Below are 27,962 nucleotides of genomic sequence, written 5' to 3' on the forward strand. Positions count from 1 at the left end.
GTGAAAAAAAAAACACAATTTCAACAGAGTGCTGCCCAGTTATTCTTAATGCCTCTGAGGCTAAAGTTTTGTTGCACCGGTGCCTCCTGCCAAGAAAAGAATAAAAATAGTGTACGCCGGCTCCCGTCTCCAGACATGCATACACACAGCACATCTAAAACACAGGTGGTTAGATGACACACTGTCGCAAAAAAGAACAAGGGACAAAGAAAAGACAAAGGAAGAAAGAGGAAGCGGAGTAAAAGTGTCGATAAAGGTATGTTTCAATCTTGGCTTGCTTGGTAGGCTAATGTTTATAAAAGAGATTTGGTGTAGCCAAGCTGTTAACAGCAAATTAGCTAGTTAAAAACAAGAGAAGTTTATTTTTTTAAAGTAACAAACCACACTAACATGTTTGTATTTGTCTAGCTTTATCTTTGATTGAATTGCTTCTCGGGGTTGGCCCTATAGATTGACTGAAATAGTGGGCTCCAAAATCTAATTTTGCTCAGGGCCCCATGGAGGCTTGGGCCGGCCCTGGGTGCAGGAGTTCACATGCGTGTGAAGCATTTGAAAGAACTGGCTTTTATGAGGTCCTGGGTTCTACTCTGGCCTGGGTTTTTAATCATTTTTATTTTGTGACACTAGTGGCCTTTATTTGTTGGTAGGCTGCCAGAAAATGGGGTTGAGAGAGAAGAGGAAGACATGCTGCAAAAGCCCACGGGTCCTCCCACCGAATAAAAATAAAAATGCCTGTTAGGTTAATCGACTACTCTAAACTGTCCATGTTTTGGGTCTCCTTCCACAAGTGCCTCACAACATTTAGCTGCACTTCTGGCCCATTGCCCCTGACAGAACTGGTGTAATTAAGTCAGGTTTGTAGACGGCCTTCATCCTTGAAGAGGCTTTTCATTCGTACAGAACTTCACAAGGTCTTTTGCTTTTGATCCTGGGTTTGATATGCACATTGTTTTTCTTCCTGAACATTATGATGGCTTGACATTCCCTCGGACCTGTGTGTGGCTTCGATTTTCTCCTGGTTGACTTAGTTTGATTTGCTCATGTTATTAAAGGAAAAGGTGTGTTTGCATTGCTGCCTTAACATAAGCAAGCCGCTATTTAACTGAAATCTCTTGAATTAACCTATTAGAAGCCCAAAGAGTCTCAATATTATCAACCGGGCCTTGTCAAATTGTTTAACAGCGTGGTAAACTCAGTGTAGGTGAACGTCTGACAGCAGAAAGTGATTAAAAAAATGTCCACAAAAAAAACATTCTGTCATTATTTTGGTATTTGGCAAACAGAAAGCATTTTGGTGGCCTTAGCTGATTTCATTTCAGAAAAAAAGGTTTGAAAAAAGGTTTCTGATTTCTGGATATGATCTTTTCAGTAAAGCACCTACTAAAAGGCTGCTTTTGTCAACCATATTCTTCAGCGACACTGGGAACGAGCTTGTTCATGAAGAACGGAGGAAGCAGTGCTTTTTTATTCCTTTCCTGCGTTTCTGGTCTACATCACAGGCTTCAGGTCTTCTTCAGCATTCTGCAATTTTTTTGTAAAAAAAAAAACAAAAACACATTCCCATTTGGAAATTAAATGGACAATTTGGCTTTCCAGGGTGGAACATTTATACGCAACATTTTATAAATCCTCTGAACGTTCATTATGAATTGTTAGTGACGGTCTTCACTATAATGTAATCTGACCTGCACGTCTTCCCCTGTTCCTTTATGTTTTCCTTCCAACGAAACAGACTTTCTTGTAATCTTTTAGCGTGGATCTCTAGGCACGTTTTTGTTTAACACCAGTGATTGTTTTTCTTATTTATTTAATAAGCAGTTTTACCGGAGGCTCCAGTAAAGAAGAAGAAGATATTTCCCGAAGCAAAGGTCAACCAGTGGGAAGCTCCACCGGTCCAACAAATGCATTGAATGTCTGCGATTCTGTCTGTAATATAGGTACTTAATTAGAAATAAAGCAGATTTAAGGATGAAAATTGGCTAAGAGGTGAATGACATCTAAAGACATTGGTGTTGTTTGACAACAGATAAAAATGTAACAGCTTGGTTTCCCAAAACAGTAAAATAACCGTTATGCTGATTTTTCTCTCAGTGCTGTAAAACAAGTCTAATTACACTTAGAGATAATTGTAATGCATATTTATTACAGTCATACAACAGTTTTATATAGTTTCTGATGTTGCTCTTCTATCAGATAATGAAGATGGTTCTATCAACCCCTGTTATCTGAGTCCAAGAAGTCAGCTTGGCTTGTGATGCAGCCAGAGCAAGAAGAGCTCTATAAATACACGTCGATAAGGACGGGACAGTAAAGAGGGGAAGGCGGTATCTGCATGTCAGATCTGTCAGGTCAAAAACAATCCAGACGAGCATTTCTGGAGATACTCTGAACCCTGGAGGATTTCTCTGTAGCTCACGCTGACCACGGCCTCTCTTCCTCTATCACGCTTTTTATCTGCTGAGGATAAACTAACCACAAAAAATAAGTTATAATCAAACTTACACTCAATACAGTTTAAATATGGGAATGCTGAATAGCATTTCTTTAGGCTAGATTAAGCATGTGAGACATTTTCATCAAGCAAATGGTTCATTTTAGAATTAGATGGATTTCTTTCTGGCATTTTCCATGAGAAATATGCAGATAATGAAGTACATTCACCATATCAAAGGAAATTAAACAAATAAGATCCATCTCTTTTATTTTATACATGGTTTTTTTACAGTCAAACATATATTAAGGGACATTTTAGTTTTAATTTATAATTTCAGTTTCAGTGGGTGTATCATTTTTGTGCAGTTTTCCCCCCATATTTAATCTAAACAGTGATGTGCTCTGTATATAACATTTTACACCAGCGCAAATTTACACAAGACTTTTACATAATTTGTTCATTTCTTTATTACCAAAAGAATAACCAGCTGACCTTTCCAGGCAAACATAAATTATTTTGTATTAAAAAATACTTCATAATTTAGATAATCCTAACAGACCTAAGACAGTCAAGGTTTATTTAAATTTGGTGTCTGAAAGTGAGTGTCTTTTTATAGTGTTTGTAAACTCCTAGTTTTAACTGTAAATACTCACAGAAGCTAATTTCTTTAAGCCACTCTTCTAAAAGGGAAAGATAAGAGAACATGTAATTTGAATAGATATAATAGATTTTCTACTATTAAGATTATTGCATAAATAATTATGGTATAATTTTTCAGTACATCTCTGCTGCTGCACATGCAGTTACCATAAAACAAAAGAATATTCAAGTGAACTTTCTACTAAGGAAAAAAGAAAAGCATGCTCTAATGATTATATTTCTGTCGGTAATTAGTTAAACTCAAAACATCTTCACAGATTTTTCTGAAATCTCAATTCGATTTATGTACGCTCCTTCATGGCCTATCAAATATTCAAAGTTCCCCCTGATAGACGGAACCTATTTATAGAGGTTGATCATTTCTTGAGGTGTTAGTAAAAAATAAATAAATATAGATGTAAACTGTTATAATGCTCTTAATAATGTTCTCTATAATGCTTTACTTGTCCTCCAAGTTATGACCAGATCATTTCCAAGGGAACCCTTGGTGCACTTTTTATTCAGCTAATGTGAGTGAGTTTTGTTACACACATGATTAAGACTGAAAACAAATAGCAACATGTTTAAACACTAATTAAAAAAAAAAACAAATATCTAGCACACCCTATATTTGTTGGCACCCCTGTTAAAGATATGCAACAAGCCTTTTAATAAATTTAACTTTCTTGCAGTAGCATCGTCCCACACTGAAAATGCATCGTCTGTTTCCCTGGGATATTCAGTCATATTGAGTCAATTAGAATATGCTTTCCATTTAGGCTCATTTGTCATTTTAAAAGTACCTTTTTAAAATAAATAACAACATTTAAGCAGGTAATAAACATACCTTTTATTAAGCCCACGTTTCTGAATAATTTTTTTTGTTTTGTTCTGATCTAATATTTTAATCTTAAGTGTCACATTTTCATTATCTGTAAGGAGAAAATTATCATAAATAACTGAGATAAAGATTTGAAAGTGTTAATTGGTGTGTAATTATTTAGCAGATGGAGTTACAAAGTTAACTAACTTTTTGATTACAAACTAAATTACTTACTGGGTCAGACCCTAATTTCCTTGCTACGCTCTCCAAATGGAAAAGGCAAGGCAGGTGTTTGTTGAGCTTGTTTATCTACAAAACAGCAACTCACCTAAACTCTGAATTTATACAGTCAGAGCAATAGTCAAAGAGTTTAAATAATATTTTACAGTGGACAATTGTATAAAACAGAAAAAAATGTTTGAAGAATTTTGAAAGCATTTATCGTTATGCTGGGATTGCAAAAAAAAATATGGTGAGAACAAGCACCTTTTAATTTTCTTGCAAAAATAATATTCATATTTCATGTCTTAATAAAGGCTGTGGAGGTGCTGGTAATATTCCTGCTAGCATAAAGTGGAAGGTTTTAAATATAGGACACAAACAGCTAATTAACTTCACACACTGTTAAGGGTTTCCTTAAGGAAGAACTAACTAATTGATATTACTCATCTGTTTTGACCAGATGTGGAAATCTTTGATGGTGAAGACTTTGAACAGGCTGACAATCTGTCTTCATTCTATCGCTGTTTTTTCTGTTCTTGTGCAGACTCATCAGATTTAGTTTCCTCTTTTCTTAGCTGGAGGAACTTGCTTTGAAGCAATAAGATCCAATGGTATTTGAATCTTTTTTTTAAAAGTACAATTCTTCAGAATTTGGAAAAACAGTCTGAGTCTCCGATTTCTTACAATAATATACTTTTTTAGTTAAATATTTAAAGGTGTATGAATGAAATCCTAAATGATCACAAACAGTCACATATTAGCAAATCCAAAATGTCATTATTTTCAAACGAATAATTCAGTATGACTAATCTTTACCTATATGAATTATAGACAGGCAGAGCTCTTCTCACTGGATCATTGGACTGATCTAGCTATCTAATAGAAAGATCAAATATAGGTGAAACGTGCAAAATAACTTGGTATGCAAATTCCTTCACATTAATGAAAAAAAAGTATTACAAATTATTAAGTAAATTTTTATGTTTGAATATATATATATATATATATATATTCAAACATAAAAATTTACTTAAAAATGTAATTAATAATTTGTAATACTTTTTTCATTAATGTGAAGGAATTTGCATACCAAGTTATTTTGCACGTTTTATATATATATATATATATATATATATATATATATATATATATATATATATATATATATATATATATATATATATATATATATATATATATATATATATATATGAATATATAATTGTAACTGGGGAAAAATAAAACAAGAAACAAGATCCAACAGTCATGATGACAGTGATTAATAAAAACAAAAACTCCAGATAGATAAGTGATATGCAGTCCGAAATATGGTGAACTCTAAACCATCGGCCCATACACATACACGTCTGAATCTCCATTTCTTATGTTAAAAAGAAAATATTCAGAATTTTTCAACCAGATTCCAACCAAAACTGAACACAACAATAAACGGTTCAACTTTAGGCAGCAGGTCAGCCCAGATCCTGACATTTTTCAGCCTTCAGCCTCTGCACGGCGCGGTCTGCAGCAGCGTCTTGCATGTGCATGACAAATGGCTAATTTCTCCTTTACTGCAACTTATCAGCAAATGATAAAACAGAGAACATCTCTGGCCTCCCCAATTCTCCTCCACTTCTCACCATCTGCTTTTATCACAAAGCTCAACCAGCACCTTCGCCCTGATTATGCAGACTCTTGTGGTGTAACTGCAAAACCTGGACTGTCAGCCATTATCTCTGCACTGACCTTGACATAAAGTGATAATGGCATTAATCACAAGGTTGATCTTAAGCAGCAGATATGATTCAGGAAAGGATTTATCATCATCTCTGTGTGCAGCGTGGCCGCCCAGTATCGACACAGTGGGGATGAAACTTTGGACAAAAAGCTGTTCTTGAATCTTTTTTGTTAGAAAGAGGCCGTGTGTTTTAAGGACATCATGGGCCATTAAAACAGTACAGTTGTTGCACCTCCAGCTCAAACTATTACATACACTGTGTAAAGAAAAGCCTTTTTATTTGTATCGTCTGAATCACATTAAATAACTTCTGTTTTAGGTCTGTTACAAAAATAGTATATACAATTACAGCAGGCTAGACAGCGGCGCAGTTGGCTGCACTGATGCCTTGCAGCAATGAGATCCTGGGTATAAACTCTGGTCTGGGGTCTTTATGCATTAAGTTTGCATGTTCTCCCTGTGCATGCGTGGACTTTCTCCCAAAAAATGACCGCTAGGGTTAATTAGTCTCTCTAAATTGTCCTTATTTATGAGTGTGTGTGTGCTGGTACCCGGCGTCTCGCTCTTCACCGCTTGTTATAAGCAACCCGTGACCCTGAAAGGACAAAGGATGAATATATAAATAGTGACATTTCTATTTGATAAATTACAGAGCAATGAAGGAGGTCCTTTTAGAGCCAATATTCCATTACACCAGTTTATAGAATTAAGTGTTAAACTATATGATGTGCATCAAAGACTGAATGGGGTGCTGCAGTGATTAGCACTGTTGCCAAGCCGAGTTCAAATTACTGCCTGGGGTCTTTCTGCTTAGAGTTCACATGTTCTGTCGAACTAGAACCCCACGATTCTGATAAGGAACAAGACCCATGCATTTTCAGCTCTGCACACTGAAACTCAATGAAACTAATATTAAGACCTTGTGTTAGTTGCTATAAAACAATAACTTTCTTGAACTAAGGCCACACAGTAACAGATTTTGGCAGCATGACTGGGGACTATGCCCAGTTAAAGGAGACATTTATGAGCCAAACTTTAATTATCTGGCTATTGTCTTGAGATATTTTCAATATCTTCACATAATGTTCTTTTCTGATGATACCACCAGTCCCTCCTGCAACAAGTCCCCCACCCAACAACACGATGTTGCTTTCCTTCCTACTTAATGATTGTGTGTCAACGCTTCCAAACAGTGTTTGGGAAGTGTCGCTTCAATATATTGTATATTTCCAGGTGTGTCTTCATTTAACACAAAGGTTTCAAATCGACCTATAAAAAGCTTACAACGCAGTGCCTTCCCCAAATTGTTTAAAGGTACAGTAATCTCAGTCTATGACAAAAGTCTATCACTCACATTATTCTGGAATCTAAAAAGAAAAAATAAATAAATAAAAACATCATAAAAACCTAAATTCTGAACTAAAACAGGAAAAGTATATTCTAAGATAAAATGTGTCTTTTATGTGTCTGTAGATATCAACTTTGTACCATTAAATGATCCTCTAAAGATTTTTTTTTTTTAGTTTCATCAAAGAGAAGCCTACTTTTACCTGCAATTTGCAAGCTCCAAGTGTAATTTTCTGATGACGAAAGAATAAAGAACATTCTTCTACCCAAAGCTCTTTGATTTGTCAATAGATAACCAGACAGTACATAGGAGGTCTGAGACAGGCAGTGACAACGTACAGTCTGATACAGCTTATGGAAAAACTGGGTGCGGCTGTTTATTTTGAATTTTCCCAAATCATTCCTCCAAGTTGCTTTCAGTCACCTGGGTAACCATGTCCTAATTGCCATAACGTTAATAATCTATTGCTGATATTGATCCTGCGTCGTTCTGATTGGTAGTCTCCAACATCACGCCAGATAAGAGAGCTGTGACATCACAGGTGTGATGACGTTGGAAAGCCAGGATGTTTTTTTCTCCCCACCCAATACCTTTAGTTAGAAGGACAGATGAGAGCAGCCCAGGAACTGAAGCCCACTGACTGCCTTTGCCTGATGTGTCTCCCAAAAGGACGGTGGTGATTACTAAATACTCCGGCCTCCTGAAAGTGAGGATTCTGAAACACTCCAGGAATGATGTTTTATGCTGCGGTCCTCGTCGCGTCCCTGGCCTGTCTGGTGAGTAACTGGGTGTTTGCTTTTGTGCTGGCAAACTGGGGCCCGCTAAAGGTTTACTTTTGCATTCTGTAAACCAGACGCACTGATAAAGAACACTTTTTCAGCCTTCTTATTCTTTGAATGCAAACTTTCATCCTCCCTTAAAAGTTCAGTAAGATATGAACTGATACCAGCACAACATAAGCGCTTAGTAAAATTACTGCAAAAACAGACATAACACTTACATTATTAATTCACCAGTATTCGACATAAACCAATGTACACTTTCACAGACGTAGTATGGTGATTAGGTTTTGGGTGTGGACTAAACTTTTCTTTATGGATTTATAAATTTATTGTTGTTATTCCAGGAAAACTCGCAGACACCGATTACTGATAAAAAGTATTTTGACCAACATAATAAAGTAGTGTATAAATATACAAAACCTTCTTTAAGAACTCTCGTGGGTGCTATTAATTACTAAACCAGTAATCTTTTAATAAGACAATGTTGTTTTTCTTTTACTCACTAAATAAAAATGCTTAATTTAAAGGCAGAATCAGAATCAGAAATACTTTAATAATCCCAGAGGGGAATAATTTTCCTTACACACTCCAAATGTAAAAAAAACCTTTTATAACATATATATATATATATATATATATAAACTGTGTATATATATATATATATATATATATATATATATATATATATATATATATATATATATATATATATATATATATATATATATATATATAGGCCTATACAGATCTAAAATAACACTTAATAAAGTGATAAATAGGCAGGTTAATTGTCAAAAATATTTAGTGTAAGAAATATTCTTATTGCAATATGTGGTTCATTTACTTTAAGACTTTTCCTCACCTGTTTAACCAGCGGTGTCAGTAAATAGGAAGGATGCTGTAAATTTGTTATGTTTTAAATTATTGATAAACTTTGTGTATTATAAAGTTTTTAAAAAGGTTTTCTAGGTTTAGCAGAAACCTGCTGTAATGTAGAAAGAGTAAATGAAATCATAATACAGAACAAGATCAGCTCGATTAACATAACTGATTACATTTACATTTTGTCGCTTAAAGTCCTATAAACAAGTTCAACTTATTTAAATAGATGCAAGTTATAAAGAGATGAAACTGAACATTTTACAATAATCTGAAATTATCTATACATTTTTGATGATGATGTTTGATGATTGTAAGGGAAGTTTAATTGAAAAACAGCTTAGTCAACACTTATTGACTTTTTTGTTTTTTAGAAAAACCAAAGATTCTGCGTGAAAACTATCCCACAGCTTTGGTGCCACAGACTGCCCCTTTAATAAAGCCAGAGAGCTGTCTACTATAAATAGGTTTTAAATGTAACAATGTACATCTGCACACATTAATTATAAAAGCATACTTTGACAAAATGTATTTATTGCTACATACAGTCAAAACCAAATATTTATGTACACTGCATGAAGAGATGCAAACATTTTCTGCCATAAAATCATGCAGAATTTATTCTGTTTTAGTTCATTTAGGATTATTTATATTTTCTATATAGCAATATTCTATCTCTATCATTAGCAATAATGATAGAGAGAATTTCTTGGATGTTTTTTTGTACTTTCTTTAAAGTCAGAAGACTTTGGGAAAAACCAGATGATGATGTCACAGCTTTGTACACCTCATAGATTTCACAACATTTAAGTTAAATGGAGGCACAGCTATGGTTGTATTAGTAGGGAACGCCTCAAACTTGCTGCTTCTTTGTCTGACATCCTGAAGGGAAAAAAAAAAGGAAGGGACATTCTGGACCAATACACGATTGGTTTGTAACATTTCCTGATGGTGGATGCTGCCACATTTATCTGTTCAAACAAATATTTGCAGGTATAAGCAGCACAGGGATGGCCAATGATTATACAGTTCAGGAAGAGATAGGTTCTGTGTCCCAGCAATGGGTGTGTTCTGGTGAGAACAAAAAGTAAAAGACCTTATGAAGATGATGGCTGAAGCTGGGAGAGGGTTATAATTCACAGTAAAATGACTCCTGTAGCAGTATGGGCTAAAATGTGATATATAAAAAAAAACTTGATTAAAGTTTTTAATCACACACCAAGAAAGACATTTTTGAAGACATGAACTGTGCTCTGATGAAACAAAAACTGAAGCATTGACCAAATTGACCATAGTTATATTTTAAGAAAAAAGAGAAATATACAAGCTTGAGAAAAATCATCCCAACCGTGACGCACGGGGGTGGAAGCATTATGTTGTGTGAGGGGATTGCTGCAGGAGGGTCTGGTGCACTTCACAAAACAGACGACATAGTGGGGAAAAACATACTGTATGAAGGTGTTGAAGCAACAATTCAAGACATCAAGCAGGAAATTAAAGGTTGGGCACGCATGGGTCTTCCATGTAAGTTGCAATGCCCAACGAGGTGTCCATTATCAGAAGTTAATGAGGTGTCCCCAAACTTCAAAACAACATTATTTTATTATTGTGGTCACTTACGAAAGAAACTAACTTCCAATTATTAATACATTAATCTTTTTTTTCACTGTTAAAATTGTAAGTTTTTCACAAGAAGGGGCTGAGAGGTCTATGTAATATGCATTGCAGAATTTTACTGTCATTAATGTGAGGCAGTGAGGAAAAAATGGTTGTGTATTTTTTAAATAACGTATGCAAATATCTGCATTAAATGTTATTTTTATTTTTCTTCTTGAAATCAACAATTAGATAATCTTAATTTTATGAAGGTTACAATGGGGTGTTAAGGAGCCAAGTTCAGCAAGGTCATGATGAAGATTTGCTGAGAGTCGACATGAAAATAACGACTGATGGACGGATGGAAGGATAAACATCTATAATATATATAAAAACATCTTTTCTTTGTCCACAGGCCTCCTCAGAAAGCCAGCACAGACCGGGTTACTGTGCTTTCTATGAAGAGTGTGGTCGTAACCCAACGGTGGGAGGAAGCCTCATCCCTCCTATTGTCCCATGTCTCAACTACAGCCAAGCCCGACACCTTACAGGAGATCACTACAGAAGGCTCAAAGAGGTTTGTCCCTCACCGGGGTGAAGCAAGGCTAGGCACGTTGGCACTTTTCTTTCCTTTATTGAGAATGACTGAAATGCTCTGCTTGCTGCAGGTGTGCCCCATGTTGGACCAGGGAGAAGGCAAAACCTACGCCTGCTGCTCCCTACAGCAGCTCTCGTCTCTGGAGAGGAGTCTGACCCTGTCCAAAGCCGTGCTGGTCCGCTGCCCTTCCTGCGCCGAGAACTTTGCCCACCTGCACTGTGTCACCACCTGCAGTCCCAACCAGACGCAGACGGTAAACGTGACGAAGGTCATGAACGTAACTCACCTGGGCAGGCCGAGGGATGCGGTGGTGGCCTACCAGGCGTACATCAGCAACACTTTCGCCGAAGGCGCCTTCCAGTCTTGCAAGAACGTCAGGATCCCGGCCACAGGAGGCTTTGCCATCGCCACCATGTGTGGCCGTTATGGATCCAAGCTGTGCACGGCCCAGCGCTGGTACGATTTCCAGGGTGACACCAGCAATGGCCTGGCCCCACTAGACATCGACTTTAGGCTGCTGAAGGAAAACGACACTACAGGAGTACCGGAGGGGATTATTCCTTACAATGGCCGTGCTTTAGGATGTAACGAGGTCACAACGTCAGGCGGCGAGGCCTGCTCCTGCCAGGACTGCCTAGACTCGTGCCCGCCTGTGCCGCCGCCACCTGCGCCTCCTGGACCCTTCAGATTGCTGGGAGCAGATGGATTTCTAGTGATTTCTATCATCTTACTCTGTCTTCTGGTATTGGCCTTTGTGCTTTACCTCTCCGTGTCCTGCTACCTTGCATCTCGAAAAGATCAGAAGGAAACTACGGGGAAAGGGAAAAGCAAAGACGAGAACTGTAATGAAGTGCGTCAGCGCATCATCACCCCGTCAGAAGTGTCATGTACGGATAAAAGCAGCTTTGCAGCTCAAGCTTTTATGAGTCAGCAGTTTCAGCACTGGGGGACTCTCATGGCTTCTTATCCCCTCACGGTAAGTATGGGTCCAGGAGAATCTGTTCCACCTACATGCCTACGTACGCTTGGAGTCCCGACAATTGTTCTCCTCCGTCTTCATTCAAGGTCCTCTTGGTGGCAGCCATCGTTGTGGCTGTTTTCTCCGCTGGCCTAAAGTCCATCGAGCTCACCACGGATCCGGTGGAGCTGTGGTCCTCTCCCAACAGCAGGGCCCGCCAGGAGAAGGACTTCCATGACAAACACTTCACTCCCTTCTTCAGGACTAACCAGCTGATCCTGACAGCGCCGGGAAGAAAAGGCCACATCTACGACTCTTTGCTGTTCGGGAAGCAGAACTTCAGCGGGCTTCTTTCCAAAGATCTCATCCTCGAGCTGCTTGATCTCCAGAGAAAAATACAGGTAACGACTGGGTGGCATACAGCAATGGTTGAGACAATAGTGCTACTTTAGCTCTCTGTTGACTTTTTTCTATTTTTGCATTGCTGTAGGATATTGAGTTCTGGTCAGAGGATTTGAACAAGACGGCAACCCTGAAGGATGTGTGTTACGCACCGTTAAACCCGTCCAACCCCTCCCTGACTGACTGTGCAGTAAACAGCTTGCCACAGTACTTCCAGAACAGCCTGGACAACATCAATGCTAAAGTAAATATGACTGAGCTGGGAGTGACCAAGGAGGTAGACTGGAGAGACCATCTCATCTATTGCCTCAAGTACGTATTGACGTAAGGAAGAGCAATGGTAAGGTTCCTCACAAAGCTCAAATATAATTCCCTTTCGTTTCTTCTGCCTCTTCTCAAGCTCTCCGCTGTCCTTCAAAGACATCACTGATTTAGGAATGAGCTGCATGGCCGACTATGGAGCTCCAGTATTCCCATTTCTAGCTGTGGGAGGCTACAAGGGTCAGTCTCTTCGTGTTTTGCAAAGCACACACACACAAAAAAATGCATTTGAGCCAACTTGAACGTTGTGGGTCCCGTTTCTTTTTCTTTTTTTCAGATGACGAATACACCAACTCGGAAGCCTTCATCTTGACCTTCTCCCTCAACAACTACGTTCGCGACAACCCCAAGTTCAAAGTAGCTCTGCAGTGGGAGACAGAGTTTCTCAAAATTGTCCAAGACTACCAAAGAAGCCCGGATGCCAACTTCACCTTTGCGTACATGGCTGAGGTAGAGTGAGCCGAGGGATTTCCACAGGTTCTGCTTTTCATGTTTTTTGTTTTTTTTTGATGCTCCGTCTGTGGTATCAGCAGAAGCATAATGTCAGGACTGCCCCTGATAATGTGCCATCGTTAACATCCCACCAATCTTTTACCTACTGCCCATGATCAGCTCCTAGCTGTAAAATGAAGTTGCTATCACCAGTTTTGCTGATAAGAAAATGATGCAGCAGCTTTCTTTTGCTGGGTCACTGAGTTCCCTCCTCTATCCTGTCTTTCTCAGACTGACCGCTATGATTCCTTCACATGCGGTTTCTCAACATTGTCTTTTTCTCCCTGCCTACAGAGGTCTCTGGAGGATGAGATTAATCGGACAACAGCAGAAGATATCCCCATCTTCATGATCAGCTACGCAGTAATCTTTGTTTATATCGCCGTGGCCCTGGGGGAGTACTCTTCATGCAAACGTTTACTGGTAAGACTATGGGCAGTGAAGTCTAATTTCACTGGAGTACTTCAGCACCACACACCATTTTCTAGTTGGTCTGTGTACCTCTTTTGTCGATTAGTAGTCAGAAGATAAGTAAAATGTTTGTAAAACTACTGTGTTTTGCATTCAGCACCCTGTAAAATTAAGTTTTCCATTTTTGTCAAGTTACAACCACAAACTTCAATGTCTCTTCTGGAAACATTGTTCGATGGGGCAACACGACTTTGCTCATCATTGTGAATTAAAAGGAAAATTATATGAAAACCTTTGCCTGGTAGAAATCTAAAATGTGGAGTCTGCATTTGTATTCAACCCCCTTTCTCTGTTACCCTTAAATAAAGTCCACTGCCCTCAGAAGTCACCTAATTGGTAGATTCTGCAGCTGTTCTCTGAAGGCCTCAAAAGCCTTTAGAAGAGAAAAACGCGCAGAAGAATAAGAACTCATCAACGGTGGACCCATTGATTTAGAGGTTGAGATACTCATATGCCTAAAAACACCAGTTTTGTTAAGTATATCCATAATTTTTCGATAGTCTCATATTGAAAGAATATACCTGGAGGGTTTACCTTACACTTACAGTAGCAATACCGTAAGACAAGCAATTAATTGCACAAGAAGCCCCATATTTGCATACTTTACTGAAAGGAGTGAGCAGTATGAAATATCAAAATGTTTTTATTCTCAACATCATATTATTAATTGTGCTATTAAAACTGATTGAAACTGGTTTCTTCTGGAATCGGTCATTACTTGTTAGTAATCTCATTGTTACTGTTAAAATAATAATTAGGTTAAGAGACATAAGATTACATAAATTAAAGATAAAAAAGAGAATTTCTGAAAAAAAACAGAATTAACATTTGTAATATCAGTAGCTGATTAAAGGTAAAAAAAAAAATGTATTCACATATTTACCTTTCTTAAATATCAGGAGACGTTAAAAGAGAGCAGACAGGAAATTTCAAAGGGAGGGAGGCCCTTGAGGTCTGGCAGGTTGTTACACCAGAAAAGAGCTGGATCACCCAGCATGGTGCATCCAGGCAGAATCTAGAGAGCCTGCCAAATTGATTTTACTGCCTTTAAATAAAATCCATTCTACTATGTAAGAGGGGCAGAGTTTCCAAACAAAACCTACAATTAGACCCAGAATCGTTTAAAATCTTGACAGACTTAGATTTGAAATGGATCTGATTCGACCCCCCAATAAAACTTGTTTCTAAGAGAAAGTAGACAGGGATGTCTCAAAAGATATTAAAACACTGTGGAAGGAGTAATGGTTTTGAAAACATTTATGATGCCATCCAGATGTTTGAACTCTACCATCACAATAATCTTAAACTCCCTCCATAGATTCTCTGTCCAATTCAAGTCAGGAATCCAAAACATTAAACCCACTTCGAATCAGGAGAAAAATGCAATATCACTTTCCCCCACAACAAAAGTTAACATTTGTATTCATGAAAACATTTAGAACCATATTTATTTTTTCTTCAATTTCACAAATGACACACTTTTTTGTTGGTGACGGCTGAGCAAATCCCAGTAAAAAGACATTAAAATTTGTGGTTGTAGAGGGGCAAAATGTGGAAAACATCAGCTGGCATGATTACTTTTGTAAGGCTTTAATATAAAATAGGGTGAGCTTTAGATTGTAATATGATCTGGTAAAAATTAATCTGACCAAGACGTGGTCAAAATTAGACAAAAAAATTATGAAATCAAATACAGTGGCTTGTAAAAGTATTCATAGCCCTTTTTTTTGTCATATTACAACCTAAAAGAGAAATACATTTTGTTGGAATGTTATGTGAAAGACCAACACAAAGTGGTATACAATTGCAGCCTAAGCCTATAGCAGCATAACTATAGAGATAGCTCAGGGTAACATGAGCCACTCTAACTATAAGCTTTGTCAAAAAAGAAAGTTTTAAGATTAGTCTTAAAAGTAGACAGGGTGTCTGCCTCACGGACCAAAACTGGGAGTTGGTTCCTCAGGAGAGGAGCCTGATAGCTAAAGGATCTGCCTCCCATTCTACTTTTAGAGACTAGGAACCACCAGCAGACCTGCAGTCTTAGAGCGAAGTGCTCTGTTAGGAACATACGGGGTAATCAGAGCTCTGATATATGATGGAGCTTGATTATTAAGGGCTTTATACGTTAGAAGAAGAATTTTAAATTCTATTATTGATTTAACAGGAAGCCAATGAAGGGAAGCTAAAATTGGAGAAATATGATCCCTCTTGTTGATTTTCATCAGAACTCTTGCTGCAGCATTTTGAATCAGCTGAAGACTTTGAACTGCATTTTGTGGACTTCCTGATAGTAAAGAATTACAATAGTTCAGCCTTGAAGTAACAAATGCATGGACTAGTTTTTTAGCATCACACCTGGACAGAATATTTTTAATTTTGTCAATATTTTTTAATATTGAAAAAGGAAACTCTGGAAACCTGTTTAATATGGGATTTAAATGACATGTCTTGGTCAAAAATAACACCAAGGTTTTTTACTTTATTACCAGAGGCCAATTTAATGCCATCCACATTAAGAGATTGATTAAGAAGTTTATCTTTTTGAGGACTCTGGTCCAAAGATTACAACTTCGGTCTTGTCAGAATTTAAGTGCAGGACATGTAAAGTCATCCAGCTTTTGATGTCATCAAGACATGACTGCAGTCGAAGTAATTGATTGGATTCATCAGGATTTATGGATAAATATAGCTGAGTGTCATCAGCATAACAGTGGAAATTAATCCCATGCTGTCTGATAATTTTGCCAATCGGAAGCATATATATAGTAAAGAGAATTGGTCCAAGGACTGAAACCTGTGGTACTCCACAGGTGACCCTAGAGTTTGATGTAGATGTATTATTAACGTGAACAAACTGGAATCTGTCAGACAGATAAGATTTAAACCATTTTGATGCTTTCCTCTTAATCCCTACAATATGTTCAAGTCTTTCTACGAGAATAATGTGATCAGAAGTTGTGATCAATTGCCCTCAGAAGTTGCCTGGTGAGTGCTATTGACTGAATAGATTCCGCCTGTGGGTAATCTAATCTCAGTACAAAGACAGCTGCCCTGTATCGGCCTCAGATGTTTGTTAAGAGAATATTGGGTAGCGAACAGCATCATGAAGTCCAAGGAACACACCAGACAGGTCAGGGATAAAGTTGTGGAGAAGTTTAAAGCAGGCTTGGGCTTTAAAAAGATTTCCCAAACTTTGAACATCTCACTGTTCAATCCATCATCCGGAAATGGAAAGAGTGCGGCACAACAGTAAACCTACTAAAACAAGGCCGTCCACCTAAACTTATAGGCTGAACAAGGAGAGCAATGATCAGATATGCAGCCAAGAGGCCCGTAGTCACTCTGGATGAGCTGCAGAGATTCACAGCTCAGGTGGGGGAATCTGTTCTCAGGACAACTATTAGTCGTGCACAAATGTGGTCTCTATGGAAGAGTGGCAAGAAGAAAACATTGTTAAAATAAAACCATAAAAAGGAAGAAAACTTGTTGGAGTCTGCAAAAGACTTGAGATTGGAGTGGAGGTTCACCTTCCAGCAGGACAACAGCCCGAAACGTAAAGCCAGGGCTAGAATAGAATGGTTTAAAACAAAATATATTCATGTGTTAGAATGGCCCAGTCAAAGTGAGAAAGGAAATCTGTGGCAAGGTCTAAAAACGGCTGTTCACAAACGCTCTCCATGTAATCTGACTGAGCTTGAGCTGTTTTGCAAAGAAAATGGGCAAAGATTTCAGTCACTAGATGTGCAAAGCTTGTAGAGACATACCTTAAAACACTTGCAAAAGATTTTTATAAAATTACAATAAAATGTATTAATGTTTTAGGTTGTAATGTGACAAAATGTGCAAAAGGGGTGTGAATACTTTGGCAAGCCACTTGCAAGTCGTCTCCAAATTTGTCCTTCCTCTAGTATATTAAGATAAGATCTGTTCCTCAGTGACATGATATGTTTCATCATTATCATGCATAGGCATATATAACTATGGAGAGCGCTCTCCATATGTAACAGCAAAAGCTGTAATTCAAACTGAATGTAGCATCATGCATCCACCGTGCCTGTGTGCTGCTAAAACAACAGCGTTCCCATTGGCCTCGGCTTGTTTTTTTGCTATTTAGCAAGCTAGAAAGATAAGCTGTAGCTTTGATACTTTGTTTTTCTATGAACATAAAATCAGACAAGGTCTCTGGTAAGAGGGAAGAATTGATGAAAAGCTTCTTATCGGGTACATCGATAAGCTCACGCTACCACAGTGTGCTTGTGTCAGCTCCATGGTGCTTATCTTAACTCTAGAACATGTACCGTAGGTCTGCTGATCGTAAACTTTTACAACACCAAAGCGGTGGTACAAAAAATAGTATGGGGTGTGTTTGTGTGGGTTGTTATTAATGTAGATGTATGTGTCTGTCCTGTAGGTGGACTCGAAGTTCTTGGTGGGTTTGGGGGGGATTCTGGTGGTGGGCTGCTCGGTCCTGGCCTCCATGGGTTTCTACTCGTGGATCGGGATCCCGTCCTCGCTGGTCATCCTGCAGGTTGTGCCGTTCCTGGTGCTCGCAGTTGGAGCTGACAACATCTTCATCTTTGTTCTGGAGCACCAGGTGTGTCTGTTGTTTTGCACCAAGAATCTGCAGCATTGCTGCTAATTAAAACTTCAATATTCATGTTAGTCACGTTGGTACCACTTTACACTGAGGCTCCCTTTATATTGGTTTGTAAATGCTTCGTAGACATATTACAATTTAATCTCTAAACACTTTACTAAACATCAGTAACTGTTTGATGTGCATTAATAAAGGGGCGAGAAGGAGACGACCGGTTTGATGCCAAATAGTGAGCAAAATCTATATTTGGCTAAAACTTTTCTAATTCTCTATAGTTCATCTAGAGTTGCTACATGAAAAATTTCAGTCTAAAGTACAACCTTGTAAGCTCAATAAGCATTTGCTAACATAACTCTGTACCGTGTAATATTCTACTTTATCACTGCAATATAAACATCCACAACTATCAGAGGGAGCCTTATTACACCATGGCACCCTTTATTAATTATTGCTAAACATTTAGATATCCCTCGAGGGAGCCTTACTTATAAAGTGTACACCATGACACAAATAAAAATATTACACTGTACAGAATTATGTCTCTTTTTGTCTTTCTTACCCATTGTTATTACATAATAAACAGTTACTATTGATTTATGAAGTGTTTACTGGTTAATTAATGACATCTCTACGTACCATTTATACGTCTCTATGAAGGGAGACTTGTTGTAAATGTCATTCATTGTCATTCCATGCTTGCAGAGAGATGTTAGGAGGTCTGGAGAGACCCGGGAGGAGCAGATTGGCCGTGTGCTGGGGCAGGTTGCTCCCAGTATGCTCTTGTGCAGCCTCTCAGAATCTGTCTGCTTCTTTTTAGGTATGATTTTTTTTTTTTATTCTTTTATCTAAACAATATAAAAAAAGACCAAGAGCTTTGCTAAATTCTGACCATGTTTCTGTTTCGCCTCACCAGGGGCCTTGTCCACCATGCCAGCCGTGAAGTCCTTTGCCCTGTATGCTGCTCTGGCTGTGCTCATGGACTTTGTCCTCCAGATGACGGCCTTTGTGGCGCTGTTGTCCCTCGATGCCCGGCGCCAAGACAACAACCGCTGTGAACTGCTGTGTTGTGTTACGGTGTCGAAAGACCGCCCCAACGAGCCAAACGAGGGCTTTCTGCTGCCTTTCATGAGGAAATACTATGCCCCCGTCCTGCTGCACCGTTACACCAGGATCACTGTGGTAAAGCTCCTAAAACTTCAGAAGTGACTTACGACACGTGTATTACTCACTGGTGTATAAACCGTGTTTATTCAGGTCACTGAACGCCCTAACGCATAAAAAGCAGTGTTCAATGACCAGAAAACTATGTTTTTTATTGAGTTACAACCTTACAAGCTTCAACGTTTGAGGTGTGGGGGATATTATGTGATAAAGAAAACAACAAATCAGCTTTGATCTTATTTCTATTGTAGCTCCTGCTGTGTGTGTAGGGTTGCTGTCCTCTGTCTCTCTCCCTGAATTTACCTTCCCCCCATGTTGTCATCAAATCTGACCAACTTACCACTGACAAAAAAAGCATCACCATCCTTCCACCATCACGATTCACTTATTTCTGCCATGCACAGCAACAGTTTTTTTCAGGGTCCGGTTTCTCCGGCCCCACTCAGGAGCAGGGTCAAACCAGGTGGACTCGAGCGGAGTTCAGTGACTGAGGGCAAGGAGAAACGAGGTTTTCTCCGAGGAAGCCTAGGAAAAAATTAAACTGAAGAGCGACAACATCAACATTAAAGACCACTATGAACGGAGCGGGTCAAACCGAAATATAATTTTACCATTAACAAACGATCAACCATGCCTAAAAGAAAGAAAAAATAAAAGTACTACTAATATTGTCCCAGACAGGGCATCAACCCTCTTTTTTTTTTTACAATGGTTTTGTCTTTTCTTTATTTGTAACTTAAAAATAGATGTTAAAGAGTTGTTCAATTCAATTCAATTCAATTTTATTTATATAGCGCCAAATCATGAAACATGTCATCTCAAGGCACTTTACAAAGTCAAGTTCAATCATATTATACAGATTGGGTCGTTCTATTGTGAACTTTATTTTCAAAAGTTCATGTAACATTCACGGGGTCTAAAAGAGTTTTATCTGATTGAACTGAGGGCAAAAATGGCTTTTTGGATTTTCAAGGTGGAGACGCCTGGTCTGGATGAACAGGTTTGTGGTTGTGTTGTACTCTTTCTATTCTTTAGAAACATGGACTGAACAGAACTCAATGAGATGTTCAAAGTCCGGGAGGCTTTTTTATAACCTAACCCTGCTTTAAATTTTTCTACAAGCCAGTCTCTGACCTATCTGCCGTGTTTCTTGGTCTTCGTGATGCCGTTGGTCTTCTAATGCTCTCTGGAAAACCCCAGAGCCTTCACAGGACAGCTGGATTTAACCTGAGATGTTATCACACAGCCTCTAGCCCACTGACGGCTGGATATTGATGTTATTGATGGATATTATTACACAGTCAGGGGAACTCTGCCAATTATATTGCTCTTTGCAGTGGATCATAGTTAGGGTCATCAAAGTAAGGAGCTCTGAAGAGAATAGCCTACCAAAATGTTCATTTCTACACTGCAAAAATGGAACTAAAAATAAGTAAAATCTTCTTAAAATGTGTGTATTTTTCCTTGATTGGAGCAGGTAAATAAGATAATCTGCCAATAGAATAAGATTTTTGCACTTAAAATAGGAACAACTCATCTCCATCATCTTATTTCAAGTGCAGTATATCTAATTATCTTATTTTAGGGGTCAGAATACTCATTCCATTCGCAGATAATCTTATTTACCTGCTCAAATCTAGGACAAAAACACTAATTTTAAGAACATTTTACTTATTTTTAGATCAGGTTTTGCAGTGTAAAACATTGTGAAAACCACATTTTCATATTTCTTCTAATACACAACCATACACTACGCTGTCCTGGTTTATTGCATAAAACCCCAAATAAAATACATGGATGTTGTTATAATGCCACAAAACTGTGTACATTTCCAAAAGATTTAGCGAGTTAATACTTGTTCTTTATGCTCAGCGCTGTGTTTTTCTCCCCCTTCAGATGCTGGTCTTCATCTTCATGCTGTGCGCGTCCTTATTCCTCATGCTGAACGTGAAAGTGGGTCTGGACCAGGAGCTGGCCATGCCGCAGGTCAGTTGGAGGCGCTTCATTCGCGGGCCGCAAAAAAAAAAAACACGACAGCGGACTAGGGCTGAACAATTAATTGCATTTTCAATATAATCGCGATTTAAAAAAACACAATTTCCAAATCGCAGAGTCTGCAATTTTTGGCTACGTAACAATTAGGGAATTAGACACGTCCATTAGGGGTTGGTAAAATGTTTAAAGTGGGTTTGCCTCCACATGGAAGGGAAGACAGTTGCAGCAGTGAGAAAATCTAACTTTATTACTTGTTTTAGAGTTTATATAATCATATATAGCATTAAGTACCGGTCAATCAGTTTAATACATAGACTTGCTTGTTGGTTGCACTTTATGTTCAACAAGGATTGATGTCCAAATCAACTAAAAGCTGTTCTCTTGAATAATATTCTGATTAATGTAATCATTAAAAGTTCTTGTTTTAAATAGTCCTTGTTTACAAATGTCTTTATTTAGAGGCCATTTTTGTTGCTTGTGGTTAACGCAGAGAAAAGTCAAAATTGCAATTTTGGTTGAAACATATTGTAGGCAGAACACAATCATTTCTGATCTGAGTTTAGATGCTGTGGGTCTTTTAGCAACTAATCTGCACAGCGAGGAAACAAAATGATTTGTTGTTTGTATATGTTTAAAAAGACATGATAAATTAAACTGGAAAAAGAAAATCGCATTAAATCACAATATTAAGAAAAAAAATCGCAATTAGATTATTTTCCAAAATCGTTCAGCCCTACAGCGGACCTCTGTCTCCGTAGCCTCATGCGGATGCTTGCGTTCTGCTGCAGGGGTCCTACATGCTGGACTATTTCCACTACCTCTACAAATACTTTGAAGTCGGCGTTCCGGTCTACTTCGTGACAAAGAAGGGATACAACTTCAACACGGTGGAGGGCATGAACGGCGTCTGCTCCAGCGTGGGCTGCGACCAGTTCTCCATGACCCAGAAGATCCGGTATGCCACAGACTACCCTGAACGGTGAGTCCGCTCCAGTCTTAACATCAGAGCAATAAGCCAACCTCTGCATCTGTTATTTCCTGCTCGCTGCATTGATTAGACCTCCTGCGTGTGTCCGTCGTCCGCGTATCTCTCCCTGGTAGGCCGCAGCAACCTCGATGCTGTGATGCCGCACAAATTCAATAAAGCAGAAAGCACCTGCTGTTGTTTGCATGAGAATGAATCACATATCGTGGCGCTAATTGTTTATTGGAACAATCATTCACTTCCTGGAAGAGAGCGAACAACAATAAATTCGTCTGGAGGCTTTTATTTCTCAGACACTTCCTGATTAGCTGCACCTGACCCGTTTACTTTCATAAATCAAGCCCGAGGAACATTTTGACATATGAACATACTGACTAATAAATCAGATATCCTTTTTCATGGAACTCCTAATGGCGTTAGCAGAAAAGTGGCTGTAGTGATTGTAAGCGGCTTTTACTGAGTCATGGTTCTGCTTCGACCCGAACTAGAACATTAGACAATGGCCTTGGTGATAATTCACACCCCTTGTAAAAATCTGTCCACCTTTTTATCACCGTTCTCACTTTTCCTTGATGCCAAGCTTTGGTCCTCATCTAGCCTTCTTCTCCAAAGCTTCAGGTGTCTGAAACTTTCTGACTATTGCTCTGATTGGGGTGCGTTTTCCCTATTTAAAGAGCGGTTAAGATAAAAGGCACTTTTATCCTTTCCTATATTTAGATACAAAGCTTTCTAGACATGGATCAGCAACAAATTTGTAGACACAGATCAGCCTTAAAAGCTAAAGTTTACAGTACATGTAAAGACGGTTCATGTATATTCATATTTACAGAAATTGTTTGGGCACTAGTAACTGAAGCATCAATGCCAGGGTGAAAAACAGATGTGTTTTTTTTTACCCACTGTATAATTAAATTATTTTAAGGCATTTTACACATCTTTACCAGGTTTAGGGCACTTTATCTCTTGGCCCAGCTATTCTTCTAAACAGAACTGCATCCACTGACTATGAACCATGTTATTTAGTCATAGTGTGTTGACATGTCATATCAGTTCACTGTCTGTCCTACTTTAAAGTGATAATGTGACCCCGCAGATCCTACATGGCTATTCCTGCTAACTCGTGGGTGGACGATTTCATTGACTGGCTGAACCCTGGATCCAAATGCTGTCGCCTCTACACCCTGGGTCCAAACGCTGGAAACTTCTGTCCTGCAAACATATGTGAGGGGAATTTCTCTGCAAACGAAACCTTAAAACGCACACCTAGCTGTAAATTTCTCTAAACAAGTTTTTTTTTTTTTAAACAATCCCCCCTGTTGTGACCTGCGCGCCACAACAGCTGCTATTCTCTGTGGAAAGAGGTGCATGCCGATTCCTGGGGACGGCGTTGTCCGGCCCACCATGGAGCAGTTCAACCGCTTCCTGCCTGATTTCCTGGGCAACAGGCCTGACCTGCAGTGCTCCAAAGGGTGTGTAACGAAGCTTCACACGTGGAAAAGTTAAATTAAAACAAACTGCCCGCTCACATCTCCGTACCTCTTCTCACAGGGGTTTAGGAGCCTATGACACGTCGGTGGTGAGAGACCAAAACGGAGAAATAATAGGTATGTTTTTCTCACACTGTTGGACAAACGCGTGATCATGCACAAAAATGATCGTTTTATTGGTGTCTTATTTTACAACACGCTAAATGTGATTTGCTTAGTGTTGTGGGGGTGATGTCAGTAACCTTTCTGCTTGTCCTGTCGTCCCAGCCACCCGCTTCATGGCCTATCACACTCCACTGACCAACTCCCAGGAGTTCACGGCTGCCCTGCTCAAAGCCAGAGAGCTGGCCGACGAAATCACCGAGGGCATGAGGAAGATCCCGGGCACCTCGCCCGACTTTGAAGTATTTCCCTACACGTACGTGTTCTAATCAACGTCTGTCTCTCTGAACAAACATACCGATGTGGCGACACAGCTCTAGAATGTCCTACTTCGTGCTCATCTTTCTAAACAGCTATTATCGCCTCTTTTTTCTTCCTCGTCCTCCAGGATAACCTACGTGTTTTACGAGCAGTATCTGACCATCGTGCAGGAAGGCCTCTTCAACATCTCCCTCTGTCTGCTGCCGACCTTCGTGGTGTGCTGCCTGCTGCTGGGTTTGGATCTGCGCTCCGGCCTGCTCAACCTGCTCACCATCATCATGATCGTCGTGGACACCGTTGGTGTCATGACGTTATGGGGCATAGACTACAACGCGGTGGCCCTGATCAATCTAGTCACGGTAGGAGAACGTTCCCGGTGGGGGAAACGAAAGGCAGATCAATCTGAAGATGCTTGTTTTCTGGGGCCTTCCAGCTGTTTCTCACCCAAAACTTTTATTTATTTTTGACGGGATTTTATGTGCAGCATAAAAGTGGGACATAAAAATGTGACAAGTCTCACAAGAGATCCGTGGCCTTTTTTTTAAAGAGAAGCAAGGAGAGAGCCACGCTGAAAGAAAGTCGACCCTGCACACTCTCATAAAAAAAAAAAAACCATCCTCAGTGTGAGGCATGGTGGCGACAGCCTCATGCTGTGGGGTGCTAAATCTAATTGAGTATCTGGAGCAAGGTTTGCTTTGCAAAGAATGAGAAAATGTTTCGGTTTTGTGAAACGTGACAAGCTGATAGGGAAATACCCCCAACAGAAAGTGCAGCGTGGTTCTTCAAAGTTTTGACTCAGGCAGACTAAGTAGAAATGAAAACAAACGTATAAACTTTTTACTAGTGAAAAATGAAAAACGTCTGTCGCTGTCTTTCAGCTTCACAGTTATGTGCTGCGTTGTGCTGGTTTATGCCACAAGCTTGTATTGAACAATATTTTAGAGTTTATGTTTTCCCGCCCACAGGAAGATCTAAACAAACAGGAACATGAAACAGTTTTGGTGATCTACCCTGACCCGTCTTAAAAGATTGATTGTAATGGACTAACAATGAGGAACATGACAGCTACTCGGCCTTTAGGCCCCGTCAGCATTAATAGATTTTTGTCTTTAACGATCTTTGTTTGCCATTTCTAAAAGAAAAATCCTCGTAAAGAATGGGGTAGCTTCTAGTAATGTCTTCGTCCTTCATTAGTCATTTCTGGAGGCCTGTAGAGCTCTGAGCTCCACCAATTAAGAAGGCGAGGTGCTTCATGCTGTTATCTCTGACCTGCTCGGCGTGGCTGGTTGGTTGTAATGCAGCCCTTTGATAGCCTACAGGGGGAGCACCCCTAAATACTCGTTTTTGGTTTTCTTTGATTCCAAAGACATTTAGCCAACAAACAAACAACATTTTGCAGGGCTTCTGCCTCTGCAGGCTCCGTGCTAAAGGCCAGGCCAGGGTGCAGCTCAGGGCCCCGGGCGATATGGACCAAAAAGAATATCTCAATATTTTTTGACTGAAAGCTGATATATGATATTTATCTTGATATGTTTTTCTTTTTATAAAATAATAATAAAAAGGCGTCTCCCAGGCACATTTTTTTTAACAAACAGCTGTAGGTAAATATGAGAAACGGCTGAAAAATAACCTGCTGAGAAAAGTATAATTCTAACACAGCATTGACCATTCTGATATAAAAACGTTATAGTCTCATCCTGTATATATATTTTTTTAAAGTCTGGGTATTGTTTTAAATCTCAATATATTTTCCAACCCTAGTGCAGTTTCATACATATAGTCCCTTAATATGGGCACATTCTTTTACCATTTCCTATTATTCTCCATTTTGTATGGACATTAATCTATTTTACCAGAAGCTTATCCTATTTGGGATGATCTCTACCATATTTAATCTGGTCTTTTTCTAAAATACGATGAAACTGACACTCACTATGAAATATCCTGCTATGAATGAATTCTATCCTTAAGCATATTATCTATGCAGTGATTTTTTTCCCCCCCCATTCATTAATTGTATAATCCATGCTTTCTGCAGGCGGTGGGCATCTCTGTGGAGTTTGTGTCCCACATGACGAGATCCTTTGCCCTCAGCACCAAGAACACACGCGTTGAAAGAGCAAAAGAGGCTACGGCCAACATGGGCAGCGCCGTAAGTAAACTCTGCGTCGGTTCTGTTAGGACTTAAGGCTGATGGACCAACCTAGATACTAGTTTTGTATAATTGTGACAAGTAGAAACAGCTGCTTGAGGTTAATAATCCTCTTTCTAACCCCTGAAGGTGTTTGCTGGCGTGGCGATGACCAACTTGCCGGGCATCCTGGTTTTGGCGTTTGCCAAAGCACAGCTCATCCAGATTTTCTTCTTCCGCTTAAATCTCGTCATCACGCTCCTGGGGATGGCCCACGGACTCGTGTTCCTCCCTGTGCTGCTCAGTTACTTTGGTATGATCACTAATTGTATCTTCTCAGTTTCATTTCAGGGCAACAGATGGCAGCAGTGGAGCTAAGTTCTGCTGTCCTTTGTTTTGTTTTTGTTTTTTAGGTCCTGGCGTGAACAAAGCAGAGCTGCTGCTGCAACAGAGGGCCAGACAAGCCGTGGAGATGGGATATAACATGGACAAAGGGCACGATAACATCACCTATTCAGAGGAGAAATACGAGGAAATTGACTCAAACTTCAAAAAGGCTTCAGTTGACGTCCGAGAACCCTCACCTAAAGATGAAAACGGGGAGAGAATTCACGCTCCTGAGCATCAACCATAAAAGAAATCATTCCTCTAATATATATTGTACTGTATATGGAGCAAAAACGGACAGAGAGAAGGACACAAAGCCCCTATGCTGTCACGTATGCAGCTCCATGTGGAAATCATTAACCCAACTTTGTACCTCAATCAGCAAAAGGACTTCTGGGAAGGATGATAACAACATAAAGTTGTGCAATATTTGTAGAAATAATGCAAAAGCAAGCGACTGCGACTCTACACCTTGAGTTTGCCGAGGGGTTTTTTGTAGATTTTTTGTACTGAATATGGCTGGTAACCCGTCTTTAGCCTGCTGAGTGCTACTGGGAGCCACCAGCCCTCCCTTTGACTCAAAACAGGATTACGTGGGTATAGACGATTAATGGCTGAATGAATAAACAAATGAACTGATGGGTGCAATTTAGTACACAATTTACATAGGAGCCTTGTTTAGAGCGTTCACAGAGCACACTCCAGCTTTTATTAGTCTTTTTTCCTCATGCATTATGTATGAAAATGTGCAATCACCAAACAATGTGTATTATTCTTTTCAATAAATAAATGAGGATTTGTCATGATAGATAATCAGAAGTTACAGATATAATGCAGATATATGTATTTGGTTCTAACATTATTATTATTATTATTATTATTATTTACAAACTAAAATGCTGCAATTTTGTGCCACAACATCACTCAGAAGACTTTAAAAGTCTTTATGCATGAAAAAAAATGCCAGTTTGTGTATTTAAAAATGTGCTGAGAGGATTTATTTTCTCATTGCAAAACAGTGAAAAAGTGAATATTCTTGAACATTTAGATTAAAGTTGTTTAGAAGGTTTAAATAAAATGAAAACTTCCATAA

The 27,962-nt window shown here is 39.1% G+C and overlaps 1 protein-coding gene across 1 annotated transcript; it reads left to right on the forward strand.

The window, feature by feature from the left end:
• Positions 1–7,818: 7,818 nt before the first annotated feature.
• On the forward strand, positions 7,819–27,954 carry npc1l1 (NPC1-like 1). The gene is made up of 21 exons (XM_012854755.3): positions 7,819–7,980; positions 10,877–11,038; positions 11,130–12,035; positions 12,125–12,418; positions 12,508–12,731; positions 12,820–12,920; positions 13,018–13,190; positions 13,527–13,655; positions 18,115–18,297; positions 19,003–19,117; positions 19,214–19,479; positions 21,358–21,447; positions 22,245–22,435; positions 23,535–23,662; positions 23,781–23,910; positions 23,990–24,045; positions 24,196–24,346; positions 24,479–24,710; positions 26,390–26,503; positions 26,633–26,795; positions 26,896–27,954. Exons 1-21 carry the CDS (start codon positions 7,936–7,938, stop codon positions 27,114–27,116), a joined length of 4,074 nt encoding a protein of 1,357 aa, XP_012710209.2. The 5' UTR covers positions 7,819–7,935; the 3' UTR covers positions 27,117–27,954.
• The last annotated feature ends 8 nt before the right edge of the window (positions 27,955–27,962 follow it).

Source organism: Fundulus heteroclitus, chromosome 12 (genome assembly GCF_011125445.2).
Source record: "Fundulus heteroclitus isolate FHET01 chromosome 12, MU-UCD_Fhet_4.1, whole genome shotgun sequence".
NCBI classification, from domain to species: Eukaryota; Metazoa; Chordata; class Actinopteri; order Cyprinodontiformes; family Fundulidae; genus Fundulus; species Fundulus heteroclitus.